General features: G+C 41.6%; 1 protein-coding gene across 1 annotated transcript in view; it reads left to right on the top strand.

The window, feature by feature from the left end:
• MYL10 (myosin light chain 10) overlaps positions 1-18,168 on the top strand; it is a 64,012-nt gene that overhangs the window by 20,508 nt on the left and 25,336 nt on the right. The window contains exons 2-4 of the mRNA XM_040421813.1: positions 3,567-3,656; positions 4,735-4,810; positions 16,198-16,302. Of these exons, the coding sequence (XP_040277747.1) occupies positions 3,567-3,656; positions 4,735-4,810; positions 16,198-16,302 (271 nt within the window). The remainder of the gene's footprint in view (positions 1-3,566; positions 3,657-4,734; positions 4,811-16,197; positions 16,303-18,168) is intronic.

Below are 18,168 nucleotides of genomic sequence, written 5' to 3'. Positions count from 1 at the left end.
CTAGAGAGGGGTCGTTGATCCAGGGAGTTATTCTGATTGCCTGATTGGAATCGGGAAGAAATTTTTTATTCCCCTAAAGTGGGGAAAATTGGCTTCTAACTCATAGTTGTTTTTTTTTTGCTTTCCTCTGGTTAAACTTGCAGGATGACAGGCCGAACTGGATGGACAAATGTCTTCTTTAGGCCTTATGTATTATGTTAATATGTTACTATGTAGTCCACTGGCCTTCAGTAAAATTAATATCCATTGACCAACTAATATACCTCTAACCACAAAAACTTATTAGCCAATTTTCTGTCCGGTGATTGCCTAATGTTTGGGGCCTGTACTCCACTGGCCTGCAGTAAAATCGATATCCAATGATCGTCTAATATACCTCCAGCCACATAATTACTTGATGCTTTCTGTCCGGTGAATGCCTAATGTTTGGGGGCTGTACTCCACTAGCCTACAGTAAAATTGTTATGCACTGACCGTCTAATATACCTCCAGCCACATAATAACTTGTTCTTTGGGGCCTGTACTCCCGTGGTCTAAAATAAAAAATTTCTAGGCTCTAGCAGGAATTTTTGCAACTGATCCCCCTCTGGTATGTCACTGTCCGTGTTGTGGGGTGATTTGCACACTTCTAGTAAGTATTTGGTGGCTGCAAATATGACCTGAAGTTTTTTCAGGTTCGCCTGCCATGAAAGTGAATGGGACCCGCCGCGAACTTGCGGTTCGCAAACATTTGATCGCGTTCGCGAATCGTCCCGGCCGATATTCGTCCATCACTAGTCATTATCTGATGATCCATATGTTTAATGTGCCCATAGACTTTCATTACTTGGGCATATGATGAAAGAGAATTCTGTAAAGTAGCCAAGTGTTTGTACTTAGCTATCTCTGGCAATCCCAAAGAGTTTAAAGGAGCGGCAGCCATACATGTTTGTCTGCCTCTCCATTAAAATGAGTGGACAAGCTCCACGTTCTTATGATCGGCAGGGGCCCCAGCTGCTGGAAGCCAATCAGACACTTATGCGATAGAGGATAAATTGTTGTAATGGGACAACCTTTTTTTCAACCCATTAACTATATAGCTATGACACAAGGTTATATGTAACTTATACATTAGATAAGAAATGAAGCATATAAGCAGTCAATAAATCAAAAGTCTGTCAACATTTACTCCTAATGAATAAATCAAATAGAAATTATGAACTTTCTATTTGGCCCCGTATAACGTAAACCATATGTATATTTGTATGTCTCTTTAATTTTATGATAGGAACTGAATACATTTACAATTCTATCCCTTAGACTGAAGGCCTCATAATTATTTTACACATAATCATATATCAAGCCAGAACTCCTCCTGTAGACGCTGAGGAATTATAAAATAGAAGTCTAAGTCATTACATAGTTCAGCAGAACAATATCCTATAAAACTCAAGCCACCCTCAATGATTTTCTCGTCTAGAGATTAGGAGCACCATGGGGAGACTTTTAGGCTCTTGCTTGCATGAGAAAGTGAGGTCACACCCAGATCTATCACTGGTTTATGTGTTATCTTAATTTATGTTGTTTAATAAGCATTTGCGTTTTCACAGTTTTAACCTGTGAACCAAATAATGCTCAGCACTTCTTCTGTAGTATTGGTTATTAAAAGTCGCCTCCATTTCCATTCAACATACAATTCTTTAAAATCAGTCACACAACCGAAATGAGTGTTGAACTTTGCACTGCCGTGTAATTGATTCATTATTAAGAAAAAAGATGTTGATACAAAGTATTAGGAGAGACAGCTGAAATCACAGATCGTGTGTGTTCTGCACAAGACTTGAAATGCATGGTGGTGTCATTATCTGAGCCTATAGCGGCAAAAGTACAAGGGTGTAAAAGAGGTTGCATTTGGAATTTTAATGGTTCTTCTGTGAACTTGTAAAACTTGCCTTGAGCCTAGATTTGTGGGAATCTATCAAGCAAGCTTTCACTTCGAAAATGGAGAACATATTGCAGCCTAAAATTATCCAGTTTAAATGGGAATTTCGGCCCAAGAAGTAAAAATGGGGTTCTGGGTGAAATTTCCAGGTTGTCTTAATTTCTGGAGCAATTGTGTGACAAAAGGGGTTGTAATGTCAACCAGGTAACTATGACTGAAGGGCCCTAAAAGAACAATGAGATATTACTTATAACCATTCCCTCTACCACTATAAAAATGGTAAGGCCTGAAGGGCCACGATGTTAGGTATTACATTTGCTAATGACACTTGTTGGTCCATTTAACTCGTACCGCAGACGTGCATCTGCAGAAGACTGCATAAAGTTAAAATGAAAAGTAAAACTTATTGGATTTGTCTCAAGTTTAGTAAAAATTCGAGGTGGATCTGAATCCGAATTTTTGTGATTCAATTTGGGTAAATTTCGGTGAGAGACAGAGAAATAATAAAAAAAAAAAATAATGAATACATTTAAAACAAAAGTGAGAATCAAGAGAGAGATAAGTCCTAGGAGACCTCTGTGTATTATACAAACATTTTCAGGCCAGTTGGGGCATGTTTTATTCAGGCAGAATTGATTTAGGCTACTTTCACATATGCGTTTGGTGCGGATCCGTCTTGTATCTGCACAGACGGATCCGAATTGATAATGCAAGCGCTTGTATCCGTTCATAAGCCGGATCTGTTTGCATAAAATTAACAAAGTCAAAACAGATCCGTCCTGAACACCATTGAAAGTCAAAGGGGGACGGATCCATTTTCAATTGCACCATATTGTGTCAGTGAAAATGGACCTGTCCCCATTGACTTACATTGTAAGTCAAGACGGATCCGTTTGGCTCTGCAACGCCAGGCGGACACCAAAGCGCTGCAACCAGCGTTTTGGTGTTTGCCTTCAGAGCGGAATGGAGGCGGAACGAAGTCAAACTGATGCATTCTGAACGGATCCTTATCCATTCAAAATGCATTGGGGCTAAACTGATCCGTTTTGGGCCGCTTGTGAGAGCCCTGAAACAGATCCCACAAGCGGACCCAGAAACGGCAGTGTGAAAGTAGCCTTAGACCCAAATAAAATTGGTCAATTGATTTGGCCAAATTGAACTTAAATTTAATTTTGAGCATTTTGTTAATCTCTGTTGAAAAGCCTAACTGTTCTGAAATATTTAGATGGTTGGCAACGCTGGTGCAACTGCATGTTAAGACCTCCATTATATATGTCCATAATCAGACACATGCAAAAATGGTGCCGACCAATGATGCACAGAATGTAAATAATTTTTGGACCAACAGAATAAAAACCTTTACAAAGCTGCATTTGTAAGACAGCGATACACGTGGGGGCATATTCCACAGTGCTTCGGGTCGCAGGCAATCTCTTGGTATATCAGTTTGCAAATCTCAACATTGTAGACAACAAGTACTGTATGACATTTTTCGAGGTTCCATAGAACAAAACAACCCAACCAAAATGCTGAAACTAACATTGCTGTCATGGTACAATGTTGAAATTTATAAAACATATAGAACAGAATATAGATGAATTTATTCATCACTGGATGTAATAACTTCTTTTTTTTCCCCCCTAAGTCTCCCAAGAAAGCAAAAAAGAAAACTGATGGAGCTGGTTCCAATGTGTTCTCCATGTTTGATCAAAGCCAGATCCAGGAATTTAAAGAGGTAACATTGGCGACGTTCGTAAAATAGGCTACTCATTTCTATAAGAAAAAAACCTTTGCATAAACATGCAGAGTTAGAGGACCCAGGTACCTTAATGGCAGCCCTTGCCCTGTACAAAACAAATACATAATAGGACAGTGTAGATGAGCCCAAAGAGAAAATTTAGTTACATAAGTCGGCCTCAATGAAAATGGATGCAATAGTGAAGAACTACTGGTGCCATAGAGAATATATACAGATACGTCCATATTTTGACTTCAATAAGCATTTCCACGCGCAAAATGAAAGTAGAGCATGCTGCATTTTTATTTTTTTGCATTTGTTTTATATGTCTGTATGACTAGGGCCATAGAGTAACTTGGTAATTAGGCACTTCAAAGTATGAATGTAATACTGATGAAAAATATATTTGCATTAAAGAGGCCTAAAACCATGTAAAAACCTTAATTATTAGGGAGAGTTTCTCTGAATCGTATGTTTGGTGGAATTTTGGCTCGTTTTATCGAATGCTGAATAGGCTGCAGTAAAGAAGTATATACAGCCTGCACTGACTCTGGACTTGAGGAGGCCAAGTATTTCAAGCTATAATGGCGTGTTACATAAAATTATTTCTTAGATTATAGCAACCATTTTATAGTTTATTCAGATCACATAAGGTTTTAGTCTGCAGATGCGAATGTGTTTCTAGATTATGTTCATAAACCGTTGGGCTAATGAGAGAAATAATTTTGTGATGTACATTTACTGCACTGTGTCATTATAGCTTTGGGTATTATTGTCTATTCAACTCCAGTAGAGAGTTAATGCTGGCTGTATCTAATCGTATATTGGAACCCATCCAGCAGCATATTGTGCCTAGTATTAATTTAGTTGAAGGAACTTGGGGTGGGTTAATTGTATTTTAATTAAACCCCTTGTCAGGATTCATTACCATACTAAACGTGGGTAATTCACAGAGGCTTTGTTTGTTGCTTATTTTTAAGTGAAAGTGAAATGTGTCACAGTGTGTAAGCGAGGATCAGAGAGGATGGGAGATCCTGCGGATCTTACTAATGCTGTGCTGTTTCCTTGTCACTAGGCCTTCACCATTATGGACCAGAACAGAGATGGCTTCATTGATAAAGGAGACCTGAGAGACACATTTGCTGCTCTGGGTAAAAGAAAAGTGATATCTAAATCAAATTCACATGCTCAAGTATGTAGGAAATGATTATACTTAAACTGAAGCTGCGTGAGTCAAAGGAGATATGTCAAAGTCAGTGAGCCAAAAGGGAAGTCTGCCAAACTGATTTAACGTGATCCTCTTGTTTATGGACTTGGAACCTCTAAGTGTTTAGTGAAGCACAGTTTAACTTGTTACATTTTGCTACAATACAGTTACATACTAGTTATATTTTGTGACTCTTTGTAACTAGAGGAGAGTAGCCGCTGCCTATAATTCTCACTATATACCGTTGGACAATGATACATTTCATTTGGCAAAATCTGCTTCACTTATGTATGCTAAGAAACAGCAAACTGATACCTTTTGGAGGATACTTTCTGAAATAAAGCTGTATTGAAACCAGCCACTAATGCTGATGATGGCATACACTTTGGCATTAATGCTGTAGATACCATCAGCTATTAGCCCTTAATGGAGTGTTCCAGAATTTTAATATTGATGACCCATTCTCGAGATAGGCCATCAATATTTGACCGGTGGGGGTCCGACACATTTACAATAATCTGCACTAGAAAAGTGGCCTAAAATATAAATGCAATCCATGCCAGCTCCTAGCTAGCGTTGGTTTTAGTTTCTTGCTCCCAGACATCACAGATGTGACAAATTTATTAAGAAAGCTGCGCCTCTTAATAAATTAGCCACCTTATTCCGTCAAGTTTTTTTTTTTACTAAGACTGGCATGTGTCACGGATGGTGTACAGGAAACAAGATAATACAATACAAACAATGACTCACTGGACCCACAACTAAGGAACAAAAGGGAGACCCCTGCAATCGACCTGCCGCTCTCCCTTATTGCTCAGCCTATGCGACCACCCCAAAGGTGGATGGGCGCATATCCACGTACCTCGGCTATCTTAGACCTGAAGGCCCTACAATAGTGAGGGGACACGACCACCGGCTCCCTACACAGACACGGAGGGAGTCAGGGTCACCTGGATCCAGAAAACAGAAAATCATAAATACATAAACAGAACTTATCTTGCGGACGACTGTGGACAGGGAACTGGGAGCTAGGACAGCATGCACACACACTCCAGGAAGTTGTATCAGCCGCACACTACTGCCTTATGGGTAGGAATTTAAAGGGAAGTAATCAGTCCGACTGCATGACAGCTGAGATAGACTAACGAGGTGAGGAACAGAAACCAAAACAAAGAAACTCAAGGAGGAGGATCTGGACGGCTCCTGTCAGAGCTTCTCAGCTGTCTGGTTGTGACAGTACCCCTCCCTCTAGGAGTGGACTCCGGACACTCAGGGCCCACCTTCTCAGGATGGGACCTATGGAAAGCCCTGATGAGACGAGAGGCCTTAATGTCCGTCACTGGGACCCACATCCTCTCCTCAGGACCATAACCCTCCCAATGAACGAGGTACTGGAGGGAACCGCGGGCAAGACGAGAATCCACAATCCTAGAGACCTGAAATTCAAGATTTCCATCAACAATAATCGGAGGAGGAGGCAAAGGCGAGGGTACAATAGGTTGAACATAAGGTTTCAATAAGGACTTATGGAAAACATTATGGATCTTCCAAGTCTGAGGAAGATCAAGACGGTAGGCAACAGGATTGATGACAGACAGGATCTTGTAAGGCCCAATAAACCTAGGACCCAACTTCCAGGAGGGAACCTTCAATTTGATATTCTTGGTAGACAGCCACACCAAATCACCAACATTCAGGTCCGGACCAGGCACACGTCTCCTATCCGCCACACGCTTATATCTCTCACTCATGTTCTTTAGATTATCCTGAATCTTTTGCCAAATAGATGACAAAGACGAGGAGAATCTGTCCTCATCAGGCAAACCAGAAGAGCCCTCTCCAGAGAAAGTCCCAAACTGCGGATGAAACCCATATGCACCAAAAAATGGTGACTTATCAGAGGACTCCTGACGACGGTTATTTAAAGCAAACTCAGCAAGGGGCAAAAAAGAACACCAATCCTCCTGATTCTCCGCCACAAAACAGCGCAGATATGTCTCCAGATTCTGATTGACACGCTCTGTCTGGCCATTCGACTGCGGATGGAAAGCAGAAGAGAATGACAAGCGAACCCCCAAGCGAGAACAGAAGGCCTTCCAGAATCTGGAAACAAACTGCGTGCCCCTATCAGAGACTATGTCTGAAGGAATCCTATGCAATTTGACAATGTGGTCAACAAATGCCTGCGCCAGCGTCTTAGCATTGGGCAAACCAGGAAAAGGGATAAAATGCACCATTTTGCTAAAACGGTCCACCACCACCAGAATCACAGACTTCCCCGAGGAACGAGGCAAGTCCGTTATGAAGTCCATGGACAGATGTGTCCAAGGACGGGAAGGAATGGGCAAAGGAAGGAGAGGACCTGATGGCCGTGAATGAGGGACCTTGGCACGAGCGCAAGTCTCGCAAGCTGCCACAAAACCCTCAACCGACTTACGAAGCGCAGGCCACCAGAATCTCCGGGCAATGAGATCCAGTGTGGCTCTTGTCCCCGGGTGCCCAGCAAGGACCGTATCGTGGTGTTCTTTAAAAATCTTGTGTCTCAAAGCGAGAGGCACAAACAACCTCCCAGGAGGACAAAGATCAGGAGCTTCTGACTGAGCTGCCTGCACCTCTGCCTCCAATTCAGGAAAAAGAGCAGAGACCACCACACCTTCAGCCAAAATGGGACCCGGGTCTTCAAAATTCCCACCTCCCGGGAAACAACGTGATAGGGCATCTGCCTTCACATTCTTAACCCCAGGGCGGAACGTAACAACAAAATTAAACCTTGAAAAGAACAAAGACCATCTGGCCTGTCTCGGGTTCAGACGCTTGGCTGACTCCAAGTAGGCCAGATTTTTATGGTCAGTAAACACGGTAATAGGGTGTCTGGCTCCCTCTAGCCAATGGCGCCATTCCTCAAAAGCCAACTTGATGGCCAACAATTCCCTATCTCCCACATCATAATTTCTCTCTGCGGAGGAGAGCTTCTTTGAGAAAAAGGCACACGGTTGCCATTTGGCAGGAGAGGAACCCTGAGACAAGACCGCACCCACCCCTACCTCAGAAGCATCAACCTCAACTATGAAGGGTAACGAAACATCAGGTTGTACTAGGATGGGAGCGGAAGCAAAACTCTCCTTGATATTAGAAAAGGCCTTACGCGCCTCTACCGACCAGGAAGAAAAATCTACCCCCTTTCTGGTCATATCAGTGAGTGGTTTAACAACAGAGGAATAATTCAAAATAAATTTCCTGTAATAATTAGCAAAGCCCAAAAAACGCATCAGCGCCTTCTGATTCTCAGGAAGCTCCCACTCAAGCACAGCGCGAACCTTCTCGGGGTCCATGCGAAAACCAGAAGCGGAGACAAGAAACCCCAGAAATTGGATCTCTGGAACCGCAAACACACATTTTTCCAGTTTCGCGTATAATTTATTCTCCCGCAGGATGAGTAAGACCTGACATAAGTGTTCCTTATGAGTCTTGAAATCAGGAGAAAAAATCAAAATGTCATCCAAATACACTAATACAAATTTTCCCATTAAATGATAAAAAATGCTGTTGACGAAATGCTGAAAAACGGCTGGGGCATTTATCAAACCAAAAGGCATAACTAAATTCTCAAAATGGCCCTCAGGGGTATTGAAAGCCGTCTTCCATTCGTCTCCTTCTCTGACCCTAACCAGGTTGTATGCCCCTCTTAGGTCTAATTTGGAAAAGACTTTCGCCCCAACAACCTGGTTAAACAAGTCCGGGATCAGAGGAAGCGGATAAGGATCACGAATAGTGATACTGTTCAGCTCCCTGAAATCCAGACAAGGTCTTAAGGAACCATCTTTTTTCTTAACAAAGAAAAAACCAGCGGCAACAGGTGACTTCGAGGGTCGTATGTGTCCTTTTCTCAGACTCTCAGAGATATAAGCACGCATAGCGACCCTCTCAGGTTGGGAAAGATTGTATAAACGAGATTTAGGCAGCTTGGCGCCTGGGATGAGATCAATAGGGCAATCATACTCCCTGTGCGGAGGTAAACCCTGAACTCCACTCTCAGAGAAGACATCCAAAAATTCAGAGAGGAAAGGTGGTACAGTTTTAGTAGAAACCTCAGAAATAGATGTTATGAGGCAATTCTCTCTGCAAAAGTTACTCCAACTATTTATTTGCCTCGCTTGCCAATCAATGGTGGGGTTATGTTTAGTGAGCCAGGGTAGCCCCAACACTAGAGGAGTAGGCAAACCGCTAAGGACGAAACATGACACATCCTCAACATGAGCATCATTCACAATTAAACGGATATTGTGAACTATGCCCTTTAATGATTTCTGAGAAAGTGGAGCTGAATCAATAGCAAAAACAGGAATATCTCTTCCCAAAGTGCATACCTGGAAACCATGAGTTATTGCAAATTGATTATCAATGAGGTTGACAGCTGCTCCACTATCCCCAAAAATCTCACAAAAAATGCTCTTGCTCTCTAGCGCCACCCTAGCAGGCAGGACAAAACGGGAACTACAAGCAAAAGGAAAACCTTCAATTTCCGCCTCAACCCTGCCAATAGTAACAGACGGAACATTCTTAAAAGATTTCTTCCTTTTTGTCTCTTTATTACTCCCAGAAAACTGCCTGAATCTCCTAGAGGGACAAACATTTGCCAGATGATTTATACCTCCACAACAAAAGCAAACCCTCCCCTGCGGGCTGAATCTTCTATTGCCAGAGGCAATCAACCCCAGCTGCATGGGCTCCTGCTCAGAAGGGGCTGACAGCGACTGAGACCCCTGTGCACAGAATGAGACCGCTGCACTGTCCCGGGACTGAGTATGACAGGAAGGAGAGATCTCTCCTCTCTCTCTAAGACGCCTGTCAATACGAACAGCCTGAGACATAGCAGAATTCAAGGAGGTAGGTCTTTCATGAAAGGCAAATGCATCTCTCAATCCCTCTGAAAGACCATAGCAAAATTGACTTCGGAGTGCAGCATCATTCCAACCCGTATCTGCTGCCCATCTCCGAAATTCTGAGCAGTAAATCTCTGCGGATTGTTTACCCTGGCATAACAGACGTAGTTTAGACTCAGCCAGAGCAATACGATCCGGATCATCATATATCTGACCCAGGGCTAAAAAGAATTCATCCACTGAACGGAGGGGCCGTGCCCCCTCCGGCAGCGAAAAGGCCCAGGACTGAGCGTTACCCCTGAGCAGCGATATAATGATACCCACTCTTCGTTCTTCATCACCAGAAGAATGGGGAAGAAGGCGAAAATGGAGTTTGCAAGCCTCTCTAAAACGTACAAAATTCTCACTACCCCCGGAAAACGTATCCGGGAGCGAAATCTTAGGCTCAGCACAAACTCCATGAACGCAAGCTGAACCGGTCACTTGAAACTGAGAAAAAGTCTTACGGAGATCAGCTACCTCCAAAGCAAGACCCTGAAAGCGTTCAGCCAAAAGTGTAACCGGATCCATGCTTGAGACGGTTTTGGCGGCTGATAATGTCACGGATGGTGTACAGGAAACAAGATAATACAATACAAACAATGACTCACTGGACCCACAACTAAGGAACAAAAGGGAGACCCCTGCAATCGACCTGCCGCTCTCCCTTATTGCTCAGCCTATGCGACCACCCCAAAGGTGGATGGGCGCATATCCACGTACCTCGGCTATCTTAGACCTGAAGGCCCTACAATAGTGAGGGGACACGACCACCGGCTCCCTACACAGACACGGAGGGAGTCAGGGTCACCTGGATCCAGAAAACAGAAAATCATAAATACATAAACAGAACTTATCTTGCGGACGACTGTGGACAGGGAACTGGGAGCTAGGACAGCATGCACACACACTCCAGGAAGTTGTATCAGCCGCACACTACTGCCTTATGGGTAGGAATTTAAAGGGAAGTAATCAGTCCGACTGCATGACAGCTGAGATAGACTAACGAGGTGAGGAACAGAAACCAAAACAAAGAAACTCAAGGAGGAGGATCTGGACGGCTCCTGTCAGAGCTTCTCAGCTGTCTGGTTGTGACAGCATGTGAAACCACCTACAAAATACAGCTTGAGGTATATTAGACGCCTTTTTTTATATGAGCAGGCATTTGTACAACACCCTGGTATTACTGCCACTTTAAAATAAATAACAATAATAATTATTATATAATTATTTACATACAATAAAACCAAAAAAGGAGGATAATATACACTGAGCAAAAATATAAACGCAACACTTTCGGTTTTACTCCCATTTTGCATGAGCTGAACTCAAAGATCTGAAACATTTTCTACACACACAAAAGACCCATTACTCTCAAATATTGTTCACAAATCTGTGTTAGTGAGCACTTCTCCTTTGCCGAGATAATCCATTCCACCTCACAGGTGTGGCATATCAAGGTGCTGATTAGTCAGCATGAATATTGCACAGATGTGCCTTAGACTGCCCACAATAAAAGACCACTCTGAAATGTGCAGTTTGATCTAACAGCACAATGCCACAGATGTCGCAACGTTTAAGGGAGCGTGCAAATGACATGCTGACTGCAGGAATGTCTACCAGAGCTGCTGCTTGTGCAATGAATGTTCATTTCTCTACCATAAGCCGTCTCCAAAGGCTTTTTTAGAGAATTTGGTAGTACATCCAACCGGCCTCACAACCGCAGACCACGTGTAACCACACCAGCCCAGGACCTCCACATCCAGCATGTTCACCTCCATGATCGTCTGAGACCAGCCACACGGACAGCTGCAGCAACAATCGGTTTGCATAACCAAAGAATGTCTGCACAAACTGTCAGAAACCGTCTCAGGGAAGCTCATCTGCATGCTCGTCATCGGGGGCTGGACCTGACAAAAGTTCGTCATCATAACCGACTTGAGTGGGCAAATGCTCACATTCGATGGCATCTGGCACGTTGGAGAGGTGCTCTGTTCACAGATGAGTCCAGGTTTTCAATGTTCAGGGCAGATTGCAGACAGTGTGTGTGGCGTTGTGTGGGTGAGCAGTTTGCTGACTTCAGCGTTGCGGATCGAGTGGCCCATGGTGGCGGTAGGGTTATGGTATGGGCAGGCGTATGTTAAGGACAACGAACACAGGTGCATTTTATTGTTGGCATTTTGAATGCACAGAGATACCGTGACGAGATCCTGGGGCCCATTGTTGTGCCATTCATCCACAGCCATCACCTCATGTTGCAGCATGATAATGCAGAGCCCCATATTGCAAGGATCTGTACACAATTCCTGGAAGCTGAAAACATCCCAGTTCTTGCATGGCTAGCATACTCACCAGACATGTCACTCATTGAGCATGTTTGGGATGCTCTGGATCGGCGTATACGACAGTGTGTTCCAGTTCCTGCCAATATTCTGCAACGCACAGCTATATAAGAGGAGTGGACCAACCTTCCACAGGCCACAATCAACAACCTGATCAACTCTATGCGAAAAAGATGTGTTGCACTGCGTGAGGCAAATGGTGGCCACATCAGATACTGATGGGTTTTCTGACCCACCCCCAGTAAGGCAAAACTGTGCACATTTCAGAGTGGCCTTTTATTGTGGGCAGTCTAAGGCACATCTGTGCAATATTCATGCTGTCTAATCAGCACCTTGATATGCCACACCTGTGAGGTGGGGTGGATTATCTCGGCAAAGGAGAAGTGCTCACTAACACAGATTTAGACAGATTTGTGAACAATATTTGACAGTAATGGGTCTTTTGTGTATGTAGAAAGTGTTTCAGATATTTGAGTTCAGCTCATGCAAAATGGGAGCAAAACCGAAAGTGTTGCGTTTATATTTTTGCTCAGTGTACATAGGATACAGAAAAGTCTGGTCTAGATCATGGATGGCATTCTTAGGCCTCATGCACACGGCCGTTGGGCGGCCGCGGCCGTATTGCGGCCCACAAACGGCGGGACGGCAATCCGCGGCCGCCGGCGTTGTGCACCCCGCATCACGGATGTGGACCCAATCACTTGAATGGGTCCGCAATTCCAGAGATGCGGAACAAAGTCTGTGGTGTTTCTTTCCGTGGTTGAATGGGTCCGGATAGATCATCAGTATGTGATTGGTGGGGGTTTGACACCCAGCTCCCCTGCTGATGAAGAGGCCGCAGTGCTCTTGGGAGCACCACAGTCTCCTCACAACTTAGCAGGCACAGCAACTCCATTGGATAGTGACTGTTCTTGGTATTGCAGCTCAGCCCCATTCACATTGAATAGGATCGAGCTGCGTCTAGGACATGTGATCAGTGGATATGAGGTCACTGTCCTAGCTGATCGTCGTGGGTGCAGGGAGTCGAACCCCCACCAATTACATACTGATGACCTATTCTACAACTCCTATAAGTTTCTTTTACATGTGGCAGAAAATCTTTGCAACTGAAAATCTGCTCCATTCATCTGAGTGGGGTTGTTTTAGTGGGAAGCACATGGATTTCTGCAAGCCTCAATCAGATCAATGGAGCTGGTTTTCAGCTGCAGAAGTTTTCTGCAGCAAATTTTCTGCTACATGTGAATGCACCCTCAAGATTTTTCAAAAATAGTTCTCCATATATGCTAAGTACAATATGACAGTGCTATATGGATGCCTTGCCCCATCCCCAGTTTTACAATGTGTCAGTCTCCCTCCGGTACATCAGCTTATATAGTGTCAAAGGCTTTTAAACATTCAAAAACAGACTTTAATTCTTAGCTGTGTTTCCATTCTCAGATAAATCTCATTAGTTTAATGTGAAATTCATGTAGATTAATGCTCTAACTAAACAAAGTCCATGGCTTATACAGTACCTATTTTATGTCAGCATTTGCCTGCAGACAGTCTTATAAGCAGACAAATATTAACCCCTTCCTAACCAAGCAATTTTCCATTTTTGCGTTTTGATTTTTTACTCCCAACCTTCCCAGGGCCATAAATTTTTTATTTTTCCATTCACATAGCCATATTAGGGCTTGCTTTTTGTGGGACAAGTTGTACTTTCTAATGGCTCGATTTAATAATCCATATGGTATAGTAGAGCTCGCATAAAATATATAAAATGAAAACTAGAATGCAATTTCTCCACAGTTTATGGGTTTTTGTTTTTACGGCATTCCATATGCAGTGACTGACCTGTTCTCTTCAATCTCTGGTCCAGTATGATTTCAAGGATACCAAATTTTTATAGTTTTTCTTGTGTTTTAATACTTGGGAAAAAAAACAATTTTTTTCTTTGCATCACCATATTCTGACCCTCATTAACTTTTTCATATTTATGTCTATGGATTTTTATTAGGGCTCCATTTTAGTGGGGAGATCTATCCTTTTTATTTATACCATTTTGGAGAGTGTATGACATTTTTATAAATTTTTATTATTTTTCTTAGGTGGTGAAACAACAACAAAAAAAAACAGCAAATTGTCAATTTTCTTGTTACAATGTTCACAGGATACAGGATAAATACATTTATATACTTCAGGTATTTAGGGAAGCAGTAATGCCTATGATTTTATTTTTTTATTGTTTTATTTATATTTATTTTAAATATGGATAATGAGGTGGTGATTAAAATTTTTATATTTTAAATATTTTTTACATTTTTAATAACTTTTGAATATTTTTTTTTCACTTTTGAATTACCCTTGCAGTCTAATGGAAGATTTACTATGTTCCTAGGAACATCGCTGTGGCAGGCCTCGAATCCTTTAGAGGGCTGTAGAATGCCATAGCAATCAAACAGCTCCTTAGATCTTGGAGAGAGGTAGCCGCTAAAAGCTCCTTGGGAAAGCTCTCTCAGATGCAGTGGTCACAACTGACCACAGCATGTGTGGAGTTAAAAGTAACAATAACGCCAATAGATATTGCCTCTAGGTGTCTGCTGTGTAGAACAGCAGAAACCTGGTGGCTATGGTGACTGCTCAGGTCCTGAGCAGGTTCAATCTTTAAAGACCTCACATATGCCATACATGTCAGTTTACTGCTGATGTTCAGTGAAGATGTTATCTGTTAGTGTAAAGAAAATGTAGAATTTGGATAACAATAATATATAGTGTTGGCAACCTGAAATTTTCTTTTTTCTGGACAATGTATCAAAAAATTACTGACAGACAATATTTTTTACGAACAAATTGGAAAACCAGAAAGAATGATGAAATTTATAAGTAATATGTGCCTATAGCTCAGTGCACTGATATGAAAGTATTAGCAGTCTTTAGTGTGAGCCGTAAAATGATAATTACACTCATAATGATCTGCTTAAGTACCACCAGCCTAAAAGAAAAACTTCACAAACACATATTTTCTTCACGGACACTAGAAAAAAAGTGGTCTATTTTTATGTACTGTCCAGGAATATATGGACAGTTGCCAAGCCTGGTATGATGGCTCTATTATTTTCTTGATAGGCCTAGATAAATATGTCCACAGACGAGCACTGCACTTATCAGGGTAATGTGTGATAATCTATTTGAGTAAATCAATCGCCCACTGTCTGGCCACAATGTATTGTCTGACAGAGAAAGTCAAGCAAGGCTGTCCGCCATGCTAAAAGTCCAAACAAAGGAGGAAGTTAAAGAGACAAGACAGGAAGTGGAAGACATGGAGTGACCTAAGTTTGTTGTGTGTAAATTCAACTTACTCCTCCCTTGACAAGCAAGAGATTGTCAGAAAGGAACACTTCCTTCCCGACAATCGCTTGGTACATTGTTAAAGGGGCCTTAACAGTATGTAGTTAGTTCCAGCTTGCAAATCATTTATGTAAATGATTTAGGGCTTTGTATTTGAAAAAAGAGATACTTTTAAAGGGACGCATCTATCAGAAAAGATTATTAAAAGAAACTCAATATTCAATATTTTTTTATTTTTTTATTTTAGAAGTACCATGCCACTGAAAATTAAAGGGGTTATGCCATGATTGATGTAAAATGAAAATCAGACATCATATAGTACATGACAATCTCATTCTAACAAAGCTAGAACCAGCCCTGTACCTCACATGGACCAACAGATCTTCCCATTCATTGCTCCAATTGCTCTGCTAGATTTATTTAAGGCTGGCAGTTCGGGATGTGCGTCCCTTCTGCTGCAGTTCAGGGGACATGCACTTTCTACTGCAGCTCTCTCCCCCCAGCTGTCATAACTTCTATGCCCTATTAAACACATCGACAGACCCCAACCAATCAGATGTTGATGACCTATCCTGATGAAGAAATCTCAGGAAACAGGACAACCCCTTTAATGACAGACATACTGTAGGTTTGCAGCATACATTTAGTGGCACACAGGGCTAAATGTGATGTGAATTTAGCCTTAGAAAAGTACTAAGCTTGATATAATTCTTACTCATTCCTTTCTTTTTATTCAGGTCGTATCAATGTAAAGAGTGAAGAACTGGATGACATGGTGAAGGAAGCACCTGGGCCTATTAATTTTACTATCTTCCTTACAATGTTTGGTGAAAAACTTAAAGGTACGACCATAAGCATACAAAAGACAATGCTAAGTGGGTCCGATTTAGGAAAATGCTTGAATGCATACCCAGGATTAATTCTATAAGTAAACTATCGATAAAATACGTCTGAACATGAATTGGTTTTATAAGGGATTGTTTGAGATAGGACTTGCTGAAACAAGTAAGGAAGCATCTACATGATGCCCCATGCCAAAGTGGTAGACGACATAAGCAAATTATAGTATCTCACGGCCATGTGCCCTTCGAATATCTTTGATACTTACCGGTAATTGCAGATAACATGTATAACAATGCATTGCACAATAATTTATGGATCTGTTTCTTAATTGATTTTACATCAGGTAATGTAGACTTCTAAGCATTTAAACTTACTTATGTGCATTCAATCTTCTAAAACAGTTGGTAGGACTCACAACCACGTCCATAGCTTTACATTATACTATGAATGCATATTACAAGACACTCAGAACCAGACCCAGATTTACTCTAAATTCACAGTTTCTCTAGTGGCCCTTAGATCACCTGATGTCATTGATAGATGTCTAGAGGCCTGAAAGTAGCATATGGCACCACTCCAAAAGAAAAATAAATTCTTTGTTCAGGTCATTCCTTGGGTTTGCATTTTTTTCAGATTATACCTGATGTGTCTTCTGACATAAAGCATGAAGACTATGAAAAGAATCAGTTTAATAATTGTAATAATATTGGGTATATTCTTTAAGGAACACAAAACTTTCCTTTGGTCCTATCTTCTCGTATTACGGTTAAAACTGAGAAATATATAAAAGAATCTTATCTATATTTCTCAAGAGCTCAGCCATGTTTCCCTGCTCCTCACAGTCCTGGGATAAGCTGTAGGACAAGTGGTTGGAGCAGGAACCTCCCTGTTGTCTAATCAGCAGTAATACAAAAAAATAACTGCCCCCTCAGTTGGTCTTAAGCTGAAGATAGAACAGATCAACAGGTGATGAACTCCTTTGTTCTCTGCAGGATTTCTACAAGGCTGGATAGAAAGTGCTGCAGACTGACAAATAGTGAGACCAAATATAGTTATTGTTCTTGGATTTTCCAGGAATAGAAAAGCATGGTTGTTTTCTTTTCGTATTCACTTCAATAGAGGTGAGCTGCAATACTAGGGATGGACAGTTGTGGCACTGATTTTGGAAGAAAGCAGCCATGTTTTATTAATTCTGGCTACTATAATGAAATAAGCATAAAATATTATAAAAGGTGAAGATTCACTTTGAGCTGGCCATACACATTGCAGCAAATTATTGTAGTGAGGCTGATCGTGCATTCGGTTGGATTTCAACATTCCCATCCTTTCTATGATGTAGCCCCCTTTCAATGTTAAATGGATTGTCTCACCTGGAACATTAGTGGCATATAGTGATGAGCGGGAGGTGCCATATTAAATTTCGACGAAATTCGCGAATATTTGCTTGAATATTCGTCTCATATTCCTCGAAATCGAATATTCGTCATTATTCTAGTTATCGCGATTAATATGCGATTTAACCTCTTGCGGATACAGGGCGTACAGGTACGCCCTTATGTCCTGGTACTTAAGGAGTTAAATAATCGCGTATTGCGATTTTCACTTAAGGTAACTTTCCTATTGGTTTGATATCTAGAATTAGCGAAGATGACGAATATGACGAATGTATTCGTCATATTCCTCAAAACGAAGATAACAAAGTATTCTCCATCTTCGTTTTAGCTCCATATTCGTCAACTTCGCTAATTCTAGAAATTAAATAGGAAAGTTGACTAGAGACAGCTAAGTTTTTAATTCGCTATGCGATAATATTACTTTGCTTTTTTTTAAAATAAATAAAATAATTATAATACTTGATAATTATT

This window comes from Bufo bufo, chromosome 3 (assembly GCF_905171765.1).
Source record: "Bufo bufo chromosome 3, aBufBuf1.1, whole genome shotgun sequence".
NCBI classification, from domain to species: domain Eukaryota; kingdom Metazoa; phylum Chordata; class Amphibia; order Anura; family Bufonidae; genus Bufo; species Bufo bufo.
The sequence above is the reverse complement of the archived record's forward strand: the minus strand, read 5'-3'. Positions and strand labels throughout refer to the sequence as shown.